At 43.0% G+C, this 14884-nt stretch overlaps 1 protein-coding gene across 2 annotated transcripts; it reads left to right on the top strand.

Annotated features, from left to right (window-relative positions):
* Positions 1-477: 477 nt before the first annotated feature.
* On the top strand, positions 478-14660 carry LOC306928461 (A disintegrin and metalloproteinase with thrombospondin motifs 15-like). Of its 2 annotated transcripts, none has more exons than XM_079508595.1 (8): positions 478-1595; positions 4981-5113; positions 5720-5887; positions 8449-8735; positions 9023-9200; positions 9304-9479; positions 11417-11592; positions 12146-14660. In XM_079508595.1, the coding sequence occupies exons 1-8, from the start codon at positions 660-662 to the stop codon at positions 12933-12935; spliced, it is 2844 nt and encodes a 947-aa protein (XP_079364721.1). In that variant the 5' UTR covers positions 478-659; the 3' UTR covers positions 12936-14660. The 2 variants fall into 2 exon arrangements, with proteins under 2 accessions (XP_079364721.1, XP_079364720.1); XM_079508594.1 differs by having other exon boundaries at positions 9301-9479.
* The last annotated feature ends 224 nt before the right edge of the window (positions 14661-14884 follow it).

Below are 14884 nucleotides of genomic sequence, written 5' to 3'. Positions count from 1 at the left end.
AAAACGTATCATATGGGTACTTCAAGATGAACCTCAGGGGTTCAGTGCTAGGTTGAACCCCCTGGCACAGGCCTGTTTATACCAGGGTGGGTCAGCAATAAAACATAAAAAAATAGCAGCTGATAAATATTTTTCGCCATTTATAGGCTATTTATTATCTAAATACCGTACCTAAATGAATTGGTCCCGATGAGAATAAGCTATCCAGATGTGCATGCAGAGTGTGCTGTGTGGCATGCACCACACACTACACAGCTGCACGTGAAGCCCCGGTCCGGTGGGAGGAAGTCTCAATTCGTGTAGGCTGTTAGGATTTGCAAAGTTTCAAGTGGCCGCAGGGTAACCTTGAATGAAACAAGACGCACATCCAATGAGCTTTCCCAAACACACCCCTCAAAGACACATGCATAAAGTCCACACTCAGAAGGCAGAATACGACTCGGAGTCAACAGCACACAGGTGGAGGATGGGAATGGGTCATGACCAGGAGGAGTTTGCACTGAGTGGAATTAGAGCTGCAGTGTTGTAGTAGAATAATAGGCTACTGTGGGATTACCCTCTCATTTTGATCTGCAGCTCTCATCGATTTCTTTGCCAGATTGCATTTTTCTTGTGTTGTGGGTATTTTTTTGCATTCTCTCTTGAATGCAAACATCGTCATGTTTATCAGGACAGTCTTTCTCCTGTATTTTATAGTCTCACTCTCGAAACCCATTCATTGTATGGAAAGTGAGCTCTGCTTTCCACTTAGACTGGATAACCAAAATTATGAGAAGGGGGATTTGGACAACGCTGCGGATATTTTCAAAGGAAGTTGTGTTCTGAAAATACATGCGTTCCAGCAGGATTTAGTGCTCGATTTACATGAAGATTCACATTTTCTTGCTCCATCTGTCTCTGCGCAAGACACAATCTTGGTTAACGATGTTGCAACTGATCTAAGCCGGTGTTTTTATTCAGGCTATGTAAACTCAGACCAATATTCATACGCAGCATTGAGCGTGTGCAAGGGGGTGCAAGGCGCATTTGGTTACCAACAGTGGGAATATTTCATCAGTCCGGTCCAAAATGATACCAGCGTGGTCGGGAGCGGGAGCGCACACATACTCCAGCGCCGGATCAAAAGCAACCTAAATGCCAGCTCAACTTCCAGGTGCGCAGTGGACAGTGGCATAAGTCCTGAGGTTGCGCGGTCCTTGGAGAAATATAAGCACCTGAAAAGTAATAACAATGTAACTGAAACGCTGCTGAAAGGTATGGGAAGATCAAAACGATTCGCTTCGATTCCCAGATATGTGGAGACGCTTGTAGTCGCCGATGAAGCCATGGCTGAGTTCCATGGAGATGACCTAAAACATTACCTCTTGACCTTGATGTCCGTGGCAGCTAGACTCTACAAACATCCCAGTATTCTTAACTCCATAAGTATCGTAGTTGTGAAGTTCGTGGTGCTAAGCGAGGTTGAAAAGGGACCAAAAGTGTCTGGCAACGCAGCAATGACCCTGAGGAACTTTTGCACTTGGCAGAAAAAGATGAACAAGTATAATGACAAGCATCCAGAGTATTGGGATACAGCAATCCTGTTCACTAAACAGGTAAGGGTAGGCTTTGGAACAATGTGAGATTGTCTAAGTGGAGATGTTTATCTGGACAGTAGCCTATGTATATTGTATAAAGTGGGACAATTCACCAATGATTAATGTAGATATGTTAATTGTGTTTTGGCAGATCTATTGTGTTCAGTAAAAAAATAATAATGATTACATACAGTAGGCCTACTGCCCTCTCAACCTGTAATCTGGACCTATTATCAGTATTGATCAATAGTTGATAGGTCACAGAGTTGATGTCCTGAGTCCTATAAGTCGAGCAGCCTTGTTTTCTCAAGGGCTAGTTTCAGAAAACACAATTATTTTGTGCACCTCTAGATATTTGGCCCATGATGCGCACGTCCAAGACAAAATCACTGCTATTAGCCATTACTCAACTCCATGATACATGATCATCCATTAGCCTTTTGTCCTCTTGGATAGATTTCCTTCAACTGTTACAGGGAAGTCTTCGGTGTACAGCTGGAGAAACAAACCAGCCGATACAGCTGCACACAGGTTTATTAACTCTTCTGTACCTGGATTAAGAGGTTGTTCCATGGTTCAGGAAGCTGTTATAGTTGGCAAGCATAAAGGAACAGCTGCAGATGCACTTAGAGTTTCAGGGATTTCTCCAGTAAAATGCAAGACTAAAATAACAGGATGACTTTTGGTCATCATCAAATGTGACGTTACATACAATATCAAATCACACAGCTAATTGTGTAGCATGATGTGTTATCTAATCTATAGCCAACCGTTTAGAGTGTCACTGCCCTGAGGGATGCACTATACTAGAGAAGGAGACTTCCCTCAACCTTCCCATTCTTCCTCCAGCTGTGGGCTTTCCAGCCCGTCCCACCTCCTTGCCTGCTCCCTATTAAACAGACCCCTGAGGGAAGGAGAGGAGGGGGGGGGGGGGTCCTACATGTTAGTGATGTCCTCTCCCTCTGTGTCTGCCTCATCTGTTGTTGGCTGTCTTCAACTGTAGCTACTCCAGTCCAGAGCAGAACTTAAAACTACAGCTGCATTAGCGCTGTAGTCTTGCCTCTCTACATCACATTCTTCAGTTTTCTGCTCTGGTTGGCAGGTTGTTGTTGTATTTCCTGTTCATGTTTCTAAATTCTCCCACATTCTTTTACTCATGACACCTCAGATTACTTATCTAGAAGATTACGTGAAAATACACATCATATACACATCTGACCCATTTCCCCCAAGGGATTAGGAAAGGGCATTTTAGCTGATATATGTAAATATAATATATATATATATATATATTTTGTGTTACCAATCTTTATGTTCACATGCATGGAGCAGGCAGTGTGGATGTTATGCACTGTGGTCAGTTTGCATGACAATGCTCATAAAAAAGGGATCATTCCTACGGACAGTGAGTCATGACTTGTTGCTGTGCCTGACACCTGGCAGCTGTTATTCACAGGAAGGTTATGTTTTAATAGAATGATTGGCCTAGCCACTTTCAGGATTGATCAGTATAAGAATACAGGACAGCTTTGCTGTGGAACGTAAACTCTCTCATTTCCAAAATGGCATGGTAAACAAAAGATTGTGTCAGAAGCAACTAGTACTTTGTGTGTGAAAACAGTTTATGGATGTTTATGAAGAAAATTAATAGGAAGGATTGTGAAAAGTAACCAGTTAAGTCCCATAGACTTTGTTGTATGACAAATACAATTCCTATCTAGGATAATATCTCAGTGTTGCATGCATATAAAAAGATTAACACTTTCCAGTCCCATGGTATAAATGTTGACTATGGATTAGATTGGACTGCAATCATCAAACCTGTGAGTCAGGTTTGTGCTCACCTGTGATGTGTTGTTGATTGTACAAATTCTGATCAGTGTAGAATAGATCATAGTTTTCTATCCGGATTAATGATATGATGACAGAGTTTTAGTCAGTGGTATTGTTTTGGTATACAGTGGTTTTCTATCTTACTTATTATATCAGTCAGAGTCTGTCTACTGTTTACCAGCCCACAGTGTAATTTTTAGTTTTTATGAAGACCAACTCGGCTTTGTCCTCAGGCAGTTATGGTTTCCTTTAAACTCGGCAGCTTCCATGGTGGTTCTATGAAGTTTGTTGCACATTTATTTTCTTAACTAAGCTACACAATATGTGCATTGTATGTGAGTAGCCCTTTTTCTCCAGAGCATTAGTAAGGGATTCTAGCCATAAACCTGGCACATTTATATTACCCCAGAGGGAGGTGGCTGGTAATACTGTAACTCTATAGTGTCTTATTAATGTACACAATAGACCTGGGCTTAAGAGAACACAACTAAACATTTCCAGATCTCATAAACTATGCTTGTGATATTGGTGTTGCAGAGGCATTGTTCACTAGTCCACATAATTAGTAGTATTGTTACTGCTCAACAACTAAATGAATTAAGTATTCATTTTGAATGGACCCAAAGCCCTAGTATAAAGCCACTGGGAAACTCACCAATTTACAGGGTCCACCATTAAGTGCATACTTATCTGTGCACAAACTGAATAGAAACCAACAGTGGTGCTTTACTTTCCTGAGAGATATTTAACAGACATCTTTTGTATCAAATGGCAACATCAACACCAAAAGAAAAAGATAGATGACAGATGTGGGAAGTAGGTCATTGCAGAGAACAAACTCATTGACATGGCTGTTCCTTTCTTTCTTTCTTTTTTTTTTAGTCAATAAATGGTCCTGCATACGTCATCTGCACACATGAACACATCTGGACTGGATTTTCACTGGCTAGCAACTGTGCTTTATACTGTAAATAATTTGTCATAGTACTTTAGGTCTTCACTTTGCATGGTGTCTTAAATGTATGATCAAGAGGAACAAATCATCTTGGGGTTTGAGTGATTTAGTGTTTGAGAAAAACAGTGCATTCTCTTCAGCGGCTAGATGTTATTGTCCTGCGTCTGAGGCTAGAGGAACAGTTCTGTTCAGGGATTGAGACAGAAGGGCGTTGCAGCATGGTGGTTACTCCAAAAGTTGTCAGTGAGCCCTGTGATTAGGAGGTGCAGTCAACTGGTCCAAATGCATACACACTAAATTTGTGTTTAAAACGTTGCGGTAGAGAAATAGGTCATTTGGAAACATCTCTCTTGGTGTGGAAATGTTATGATTGGAGACAGTTACATTACCTCATATTAGAAGGTGAGTCCAAACATACTTGTCCACTAAAAATAATTACGGACTGGGTGGCAAAATGCCTGGCCCTAGCACCATAAAACTGTTTCACAAACAATTATCACGCCGCTCTTAAGTGCAGCAAGCATGGGAAGTCGATACCGTGATTAGTTGAGCTGAGGTTTTGAAGCACACGGACCAGCTTAGCAGTAGAGTGTGTATGTTTCGCCCATTTTCCAGGACCTATGTGGAGCCTCCACCTGTGACACTCTGGGCATGGCTGATGTTGGCACCATGTGTGATCCCAAACGGAGTTGCTCTGTGATTGAAGATGACGGCCTGCCTTCTGCCTTCACTACTGCTCATGAGCTTGGTGAGTGCAGGCGTTCAACACCCTCATACAGCACACATCTACGTTCTTGTGGACTTACTGGTAGAGAGGCTCTGGGAGTTGGAAGACCCTCGGCTCACCCAGTCAAAGTGTGTCAAAGTGTCCCTGAACAAGACACTTAGTTTAGTTGAACTGGAAATAACACACAAATCACAAATCTGTTGGATAAATAAAACCAATTTACTAAACAAGAAATCACACAATGACAACAATGAATGAAACAAAACAAGATAAAGATCAAACAAAACTTAAATTGAACTATAAATTATATATTAACTATTCCAACAGCCAATATTTACATCAATGTCCTCAAATTTAAATGTTTAAACGGTAACAGCTCCTCCTGTGTGCTCACCTGAGCCATCTGAGCTGCCATCCGCTGGGCAAATGCACAAAAGTAATTCTCCTACTCTGGGAACCAGTAAATACTCCTTTCCCCCTATGTACTGATAATCATAGTCCCATCTATTCTAATCATGTAGTTTGTGGAAAATGTCCGTTCAGTGTTTTTTTTGTTGAAAAAGTGTTCAGTGTTGAAAGACATGGTGTATGACCTCCCCGTCCTGTCCATCTGCTTTTCCTCGGCAGGCCATGTGTTCAACATGCCACATGACAACGTGAAGGCCTGTGAGGATGTGTTTGGGAAGCTTCAGGACAACCACATGATGTCCCCCACGCTCATTCAGATCAACCGCACCACTCCCTGGTCCCCTTGTAGTGCTGCCATCATCACAGACTTTCTAGACAGTGGGCACGGTGAGTCATTGGTACCCCTCGAATCTGTACACAGTAAATCCTCAGTGTTAATGAATCTATTACGGGTGCATTTGGTCACATTTGTATACTCTCAACGAATGATTTGACCAAACATGGTAGGAGGAAACCAAGACAGACCAACTTCCATTGATTTCAATAAATCAAACTTTATTGTCTATCTATTATGGGTCTATTTGGTCACATTTGTATACTCTCAACGAATGATTTGACCAAACACGGTAGGAGGAAACCAAGACAGACCAACTTCCATTGATTTCAATAAATCAAACTTTATTGTCACATTCACACACGTGGTCAAAGCGTGGGTGAAATTCTTCTTAGTGTTAGCTCTCAACATTGTATTATTTAATGTTTCCTGTATTTGTTTCATGTGGGTGCCTGCCCCTTTAGGAGACCAGAAGCAGGCCATGAATCTCTTAATTGCAATAAAGAAGTGACAGATACTAAGCACAGATACTTTTGCCACTTAAAGTCAATGAAGTACATTTTTTACCTGTTCTTCACAAGGCACATATTTTTCAGACTAGAACGTATCTTTGTACGAGACCTGTCTGTGTCAGCCTCACACTCGTGTGATCTAGCAACACTAGTTATAGGACTTTAGTGAGAACTGGGGTGACGGCACCCACTTAATTAGGTCGGAGACCGGAAGTACAGTATATACCAGTTCACCTGGCAGTCTTGGAATCTTCTCTATTAAGGACTTATGGTTTTATTGAATGAGGTCTGCTGCAAAGACCCTAAAGATAGAGATCCTTATATAAGATGGTGGCCCTCACATCACTTGATGGTAACAATTAAGAAAAAAAAGAAAAGGAAAAAAAAGATTTTATGTTGGCAACAAACTGCTTACATTGCAAGAGCACATGCTGACACTGACATAACCACAGAGATTTGTCTGTCCTTGGTCAATTTTGCCACTGGACCCTGATATGCTTTAAAAGATGTTTGCTGTGCAGAGGCAAGCCTCAAGCCTATTGACCTTGGCTTGAATTGACATATACATTTTAAAATTCTATACATTTTCTATTTTGCCTCAGCTTTATGTTTCCTAATAATCAATTGAAATAATGTGATCAAGAGCGTTGCGTTGTTGTTCATTCTTTCATTTGAACATTCAGTATACATACTGTATCAGTGCTTGAAATGTGACATCTGACTGTGTAACCTGCTGCACAATATTTTACATTTCCTCAAAGGATATGCTGGAGAAGGACAGAGGCATCTGTAGAAATGCATTCTGTGGGTTGCAGAAGGATTGCCAAGCAGTGCAAACCACTGAACTTGGCCTCAGAACCTTGCTAACTTTTATTTAAATCTGTTCTGCATCTGTCCCAAATTAGAGGGGTTGTTCTAGGGAGAGCCACCACAGTGGTTTGGACAGCGAGGTGCAGTGCCCAACATTTCCCATGCATTCAAAATAGAATGACTGTCTCCTGTCTTTTTCAGAGAATCCTGCAGAAAAGAAAAACACACACTGATGCATTATATAAAACACTTAATTTGACTGTCAGGAGACATTGTTCAATGTTTTCTTCTATGTCATGAAAACAAGAGTTAATATCACAAAGTAGCTTTTCCTTATAGAAGAAAGCCGCAAATACTTCAAAAAGGAGTGGCTGTTTTGGGGAAAAGACATGTCACCACACTTTGGTGCAGTATGAGATGTTAGTTTTTGCAACAACTTTTCTGCCAATGGACATAAACCACCAATAAACACAGCCATGGTCTGATGATTTGTCATTAGAGTGGGAGAGCAGACTTTGTTTTCATTTCATTCTGCTCACTGTGTGTTGTTCATTTTCTATTTAATTTTCTATCACAAATTTGACAGCACACTTGTGCTGCCGCTTTCCAAACTAATACACAACAACAAAATAAGTAGGTTACAGTGTAATGAGCTGAAAGAAAGCAACAGCACTTTTTTCACCAGGAAAACCACTTATTTCTGAAGTGTGAATTCCCCTTAAGGGTGAGAAGTTGGGAGTTCCAAGTGTTAAAATACCACCACCTACAACCCCGCTCTTTCTCTGATGCTGGTCTTTCATGTTTCCCAAACACCTGCTCGTCAAACCCTAACCACTATATTAGGCTGTTCCTGGAAAGGACCGTGTCTCTCTTTATTGTAATGTTAACCCTTGCACCTCAAAACCTCAAACACAAGACTGATGACTGTCACCCAACAAGAGAGGAGTTAAACAAGGGTGCTTGGGGGTGCGTTTAGGCTTACTGATGTGTCTCTCTGTTCTGTTTGCTATACTGAACCACCAGCAATATCTAAAGAAGCTCTTTTTATTATTACATGATTTCATTAAACATTACATGGTGTTGCTGCTGTTTAATTCGACAACCCCCCACCACACACACACACACACACACACTGACACAAAACACCTTGTTGACTATAAAGGGCTATCACTGAAGACAATAAACTTCACTGATAAAAAAAAACTCCCAGTGTTGGTGTGTGCCTTGGTTACTTTACTTACCAAAGTATACATAAAATTGGACTACAGTCACACTTAGTCTCTCCGATCCAGGTGAGTGTCTGCTGGACCAGCCCCAGAAGCCCTTGGCCCTGCCTGAGGTGCTACCTGGAGTCGTATATGGCCTAGAACGTCAGTGTGAGCTGGCGTTCGGAGACGGTTCAAAGCCTTGCCCCTTCATGCAGCCACCGTGTGGCCGTCTGTGGTGCACAGGAAAAAACAATGGCCAACTGGTGTGTCAGACGCGACACTTCCCCTGGGCAGACGGTACAAACTGTGGGGATGGCCAGGTCTGCATCAGGGGCGTCTGTTCTGACAAGCAGGGCGTCTATGATGTTAGGGTAAGCCTACTACGAAATGTCCGTTGCACTGCACTGCACACGCACGCACGCACGCACGCACGCACGCACGCACACGCACACACACACACACACACACACACACACACACACACACACACACACACACACACACACACAGAGTTATCAGTATCAACTTAGACCTATCATAGCGTTCCAAAAGCTGTCTGAGTGGTGTAAAATGTGTCACCTGTATGGAAATGGACTGAGGTGTAATGAAGCAAGAGCTATACTGTATTACCTCACTGTTCCCTGTCTCCCTACTTTAGGTGGCTGGGCGTTGGGGGAAGTGGGGTTTGTTTGGATCCTGCTCACGCACATGTGGAGGAGGTGTACAGTTGGCTAAAAGGGAGTGCAACAACCCAGTTCCATCAAACGGGGGTAAATACTGCCAAGGGGTGCGGGTCAAATACCGATCGTGCAACCTAAACCCCTGCCCTGACACAGGTACGAGTTTCTGAAAACAGACAAGTATGTTGGAGGATGTTTCCCCCTGGGGGTTGTTTCACCTCCTGACCTCTTGCACCCTCCTTTCCCACTGTGTTAGCAGGTAAGAGCTACCGTGAGGAGCAATGTGCGGTCTTCAACGGCTACAACCTCAACACGAATCGTCTCACTCCCTCCGTGGAGTGGGTACCAAAGTACTCTGGCGTGTCCCCTGAGGACAAGTGTAAGCTCATCTGCAGGGCCAACGGAACTGGGTACTTCTACGTCCTGGCACCCAAGGTGAGCAGGTCCACCTACGCTGTCTGTGGACGGGTTTTGTAAATAAGTTGCACCCATGATTTAAGCTTGTTGCTGTTGGATGGAAATGTATCTCCGAAACTGTTTCTTTGCAGGAAATGGAAAAAATAACCTGTATTCCAATGGATCCAATGTAGTTATTATGAGCTATTATTAATACGTTTCATTGGTTCAATATTTATAAAACCCACAGACAACCACAGCTACTTTCACTTTAAAAATGTTTCACAAGTAGACGATCTACAAGCTCACAATGTGTTGCGAGACTTGTTGAGAGCTTGTAGATCGGCTATTCTTTACAGTAACTTTAGTGTGACACTGTACTGCAGTATGACAAAGTAGGTAATTATTTTACGGAAAAACGTAAAACGTTTAAATATGGAGATATGTCGTTTCTGCCCGACAGCAACAATATGTCAGCGTTGATCAAATGCGGCTATTTGCAGAGAGTTAGTTAGTTTTTTCCCCAAGTTTTAAACCTTGAAAGTTTTATTTATAATTCTATCGCAGACACACAGTAGTCTCCATTCATTTATTTATTTTCATATATACAAGAACCTTATACAGATGTAGAGAATTAACGAATGGAGAATAATACTGAAACCAAGTACATACAGTACAGTACAGTACATATACATGACATGTATGTCATCTGTCAGCCTCCAGGATCAGTGAAAAGAAGAGAGCAAGACAGGAATGAAGAGGGGGAGGAGAGAGGGCTTATCTCTGTGTAGAGTGAGCCTGAGCAGGCTTTGAATAAACCCACGGTCCACATTTCACACCATTATGTCATCTGAGGAGGAGCCGATATAGGATAAAATTCACTGGACATTATATTCTAAGCAGTTTATCATACTGTATGGCATGGTTTCATTTGGGCCTCTTCTATTATGGCATGTGGTGGGAGTGTGGTGTGAGGAGGCTCAATGTGCTCTATTACATGTTTAGCTAACTTATCCAATTACGCTTTGTCACGTGTTAGGGCCCCAACATAAAATAGATAAAATAGTATAGGGTTTGAAGCACAGTACTCTACCGTGCTGTGTGTGTTTTTACACACTGCCACCTACTTTACTGACCACTTTGCACCTACAGCCACCTACCTTCCACCTAAACGTTTCCAACCTCTGGGGTTGTAGCTCTGCAATTTTCGGCATGCAACGCCACCGTTCGGCAAATGATGAATCAGACTTTACTGCTGATTACCATAACCAACGCATATCAAACTAACGGGGGGCGACTGTGGCTCAGGAGGTAGAGCAGGTCGTCCAATGATCCATGGGTCGGCGGCTCGAATCCCAGCTCCTCCCGTCTACATGTCGAAGTGTCCTTGGGCAAGACACGGAACCCCAAATTGCTCCCGATGTGCTGGTTGGTACCTTGCATGGCTTCCGCCGCAATCGGTGTATGAATGGGTGAATGTAATGCACAGGGTAATGTAAAGCGCCTTGGATAAAGGCGCTATATAAATGCACCATTTACCATTTAACGGGCTGTGACCATGTTTTCAAACACCTACGGGACCCTTAAATGAACACGAATGTTTGTGCACACGCTTGACTTTGGACACACGCACATTCAATTTACATGCACATTCATATGCATGCGCATGTATGCCTAACACACGCGTTTTCATCAAGATGAGGAACATTTATTTTACTACTGACTTCACATTTCAAACACGATAATCATGTATGTAAGCGCTGAAATCGATTATTGTTTAATTGTGGGGGGAAAAATGGGACATTTAGTGTTTTAAAGATATTTATCAGGACACCTAGCAATTTAAATAGTTTGAAAAACACGACAAGCCATACCTGGGTAAAGACAAGTAGAAAAAGTACTTGCAGCTATTTGCAGACATATAAAGACTTTTATTAAGTATAGGGTGTTAATAAAAGTACATTTGTGTACTAAAGGTGGTCGATGGGACATCCTGCTCTCCAGACTCACCAGGGGTGTGTGTCCAAGGGAAGTGCATCAAAGCTGGCTGTGATGGGAAACTGGCCTCCAATAAGAAGTTTAACAAGTGTGGAATCTGTGGTGGTGACACCAAGGGCTGTAAGAAGGTGTCAGGCCTCTTCACCAGACCTATGTAAGTGAATCCCTCACTTTGTTGAGCTGCAATAGAGACCAAAAGTCTTAGCAGAATGCTTCTCAGTAGTCTAAATCTAGGGGATGCAGAGTGGCACTAGCAGGGCAGCATTCAGCCACACAGTATTGTTATTGTAGGTTGGATCATGGGCACCCAATTGCTGTTGTGACACACTTGATAACTAGCCCATTTAGGCCTGACCTCAAAATTTTTTATATTTTCACGATTTTTCAAAAATAGCAGACCTACAAGCTCGTAGCGCGCCACTCGGTGGCGCGCTATGAGCTTGTAGATCTGCTATTTTTCAATAGCTAAATTATAACATAATGCCAACACCAAAAAGGGTTCCCGCCCAAAATGGGCTAGCTCTGAATGACAAATATTCTTATTGCTATTATTAACCTTCACTTTCATCATCATATAAGTTGAAAGGTCGTAATTACTCTTTACAAATAATTCAATCAAGGAAATGAACATGAAATGAATGGATAATTCAGTTATTAACAGCATCATTGTCGGTGTGACTGCACCGGGATTATGTTTTGTCATGCAGAAACGGCTACAACTTTGTGGTCATGTTGCCAGTGGGCGCCGCCAACATCGACGTCCGTCAGCGGGGCTACAAAGGCATGGTGAGAGATGACAACTACCTAGCGGTGAAGAACAGTTATGGAGAGTACCTGCTAAATGGGAACTATGTGGTGTCTGCGGTTGAGCGCGACATCATAGTGAAGAACAGCCTGCTGCGCTACAGTGGCACAGCGGGAGTCTCTGAGACTCTGCAGGCTGTCAAGCCCCTGGGAGAGTTCCTGACAGTGGAGGTGCTGTCGGTGGGCAAGATGACCCCCCCTCGCATCCGCTACTCCTTCTACCTGGCCCGTGACAGCAAGGAGGACAAGACTCTGAAAAAGGAGAGTCGCTCCTCTAACAGCGTCCTGGCTGAGGACGGTGTCAAGGAAACGGGCGAAGACGTCCTGAAGAAGCTCTCCTACAGTAAGGACAGGCTTGAACCTGGGAAGTGGATATCCACAGGGTGGGACCAGTGCTCCGTGACCTGCGGAAATGGCATCCAGAGGAGGATGGTGCAATGTCTGCAGCCAGACGGGAAGCCGGGGTTAGACTGTGATCCTGCGAAAAGACCGTCAGCCACAAGGGTTTGCGGAGACCCATGTCCTGAGTGGAATATTGGCGAGTGGACGCCTTGCTCCAGAACATGTGGGAAGGGCTTCAAGAGGCGGCCATTGCGCTGCGCCACGCAAACTGGGCTGCTGCTCCCCAGGGACCATTGCACTGGCACTCGCAAACCACAGGAGCTGGACTTCTGTAACCTAAGGCCTTGCTAGTGACTAAAACCTCTGACCATATACTGTAGTAACCCCTTTTGATCGGACCAACAGGAAACCACCACCCACCAATAAGATTCACACACTGAAATCTGTCTGTTTGATGCAAGTGTTTCCATTTGCAACATGGGGCCGGTGAAAGAGGCTGGAGGAGCACTTGCTTGGAAGAGTCGAGATGATAATACAGGGAGTAAAAGTTGCCGGTGACTCAATGCAATTACTCTCACTAGACAGCATATCACATTATGACAAGTTTTGAATGCAGATTTCTAGTTGGGTTGTGCAAACAGATCAGTGCAGCGTTATAGTAAAGAACTTGAGAGCAGGTTGACCATTTGTTAATTGTGTAGTTTGAAAAGTTATATGTTGGGGAAATTAAAACAGAATTGAACGACTGTGTTATATACACAACAAAATCTACAACTCTACAGAATATGCCCTAGTATTGCACAATACTTAATATGGTGAGAATTTAATTTGAACCACCCTCGCGCCCCTATTTTGGGCCAACAAGCTATTTTGATGGTCTTAAGTGCTTAAATCGGGACAGTTGTTTTTAAAAGTTTTTAAATATAACGATGCCTGTTGTGCTGAAAGTCGACAATGATCATGTCACTGTTGAATTTCCATGGTGCCTCTTGAAATCTTTAAATACAAAAATAAACACAGCATAATACACATAACAGTGTGTTCCTTGCTGTAGAGGCTGCCTATTCTTTAATTCATACCTTCTGCACTGCTGCTACCCCAAAAAAATCTACTTTGTATCAATCCAAATTGGGTCAGGGACTAAGGGAGAGAGCTACCACAGCATCATGTTCTAAACATTTCACTCCAAGAATTTTAACATGAGCGGAGGAAAAAAATGCTAGCTTTATAATTTTTAACAATAACAAAATGGTACAATGGACCCTTGTGTTTCTTCTCTTGTACTCTCCAAATGAGGGAGAAATCACCTGTGCTGTGTAGACGGTGACTTTCTGCAGACTTTGCTCTGAAACACTCATGGAAACAGTTAAAAATAGAAATCTGAAATCACACTGGTGGCGTTTGAACAAGCTGGACACAAAACAGGGCAGGAAACACTGACCACTCCAATGTCTTGCTGTGTGTCAGCTGGCATGGTAGCTAGCTCACAGTGATGTCATCAGGCTACACCCTACCGTATGTTGGACTGCTCAGCTAAGATATGACTTGGTCTGTAATGTGACTCCTCTGCCACATTCAACCTCTGTCTTTTGGCTCTTTTCGACCACGAAAGGTAACCCAGAACCTTCCATCACCTGAAACTTTTCAGAACCTGTGAAGTTCTGTGTTAGATTTTGTTTACGTTGCCATTATAACCAGAACTGCCCATGAACGGGGAGGTACGCCATTAAAAAGAAAACTCAAAACGCACCGCATCGCAATGCAGCTCCTTTTTTATTGTAGGCTAATTCCGCTATTTTTTTAAATGTTTGAGTTCTGGGTTTCCAGAACTCAGGGCTAGTACCATCTCCTGAGCAGGGCCCAAATTAGGTTCCGAGAACCTTATCTGAAAGCGAGCCGTAGCTTATGGAAACCAGAACCTGTGAAATACTTCACAGTTTGCTTAGTTCTTATAGTCGAAAAGAGCCATTTGTTTCTCTTCTATTGGTGCTTGCATCATTTGACCAGAACTCTCGTCTCCTCGGTTCATAATGTAGCTCCATTAAGTAGGCACAGTTGCCATAGATCATTTATTACCGATGAAACGATAAAGTGGGAGGGAGGGGGGGGGGGGGGGGGGTTGGGGGAGATTGGCATGGTTGTACAGAATGTGTGTTTCACTGGACCACCTCATTCATGGCCCAACAGCCTGAGCCAAACCGTTCTTTCTGCACACTTCCCTGTAATCCATTATATTCTTGTTTTGGTTCTTAATAGGGCCACGTTGTGCAACTAAAAGATGGTTCCTGTATTACTTGGAA

This window comes from Electrona antarctica (genome assembly GCF_951216825.1).
Source record: "Electrona antarctica genome assembly, chromosome: 8".
Taxonomy (NCBI): Eukaryota; Metazoa; Chordata; class Actinopteri; order Myctophiformes; family Myctophidae; genus Electrona; species Electrona antarctica.
This window is presented reverse-complemented; position numbering and strand designations above follow the sequence as displayed.

Bases quoted from the DNA above. Each gene is read 5' to 3' on its own strand.
- LOC306928461 (XM_079508594.1), top strand. From the start codon at position 660: ATGTTTATCAGGACAGTCTTTCTCCTGTATTTTATAGTCTCACTCTCG. The intron at 9,480-11,416 runs GTGAGCAGGTCC...TGTGTACTAAAG, and splicing joins TCTACGTCCTGGCACCCAAG to GTGGTCGATGGGACATCCTG. The intron at 11,593-12,145 runs GTAAGTGAATCC...TTTGTCATGCAG, and splicing joins GGCCTCTTCACCAGACCTAT to AAACGGCTACAACTTTGTGG.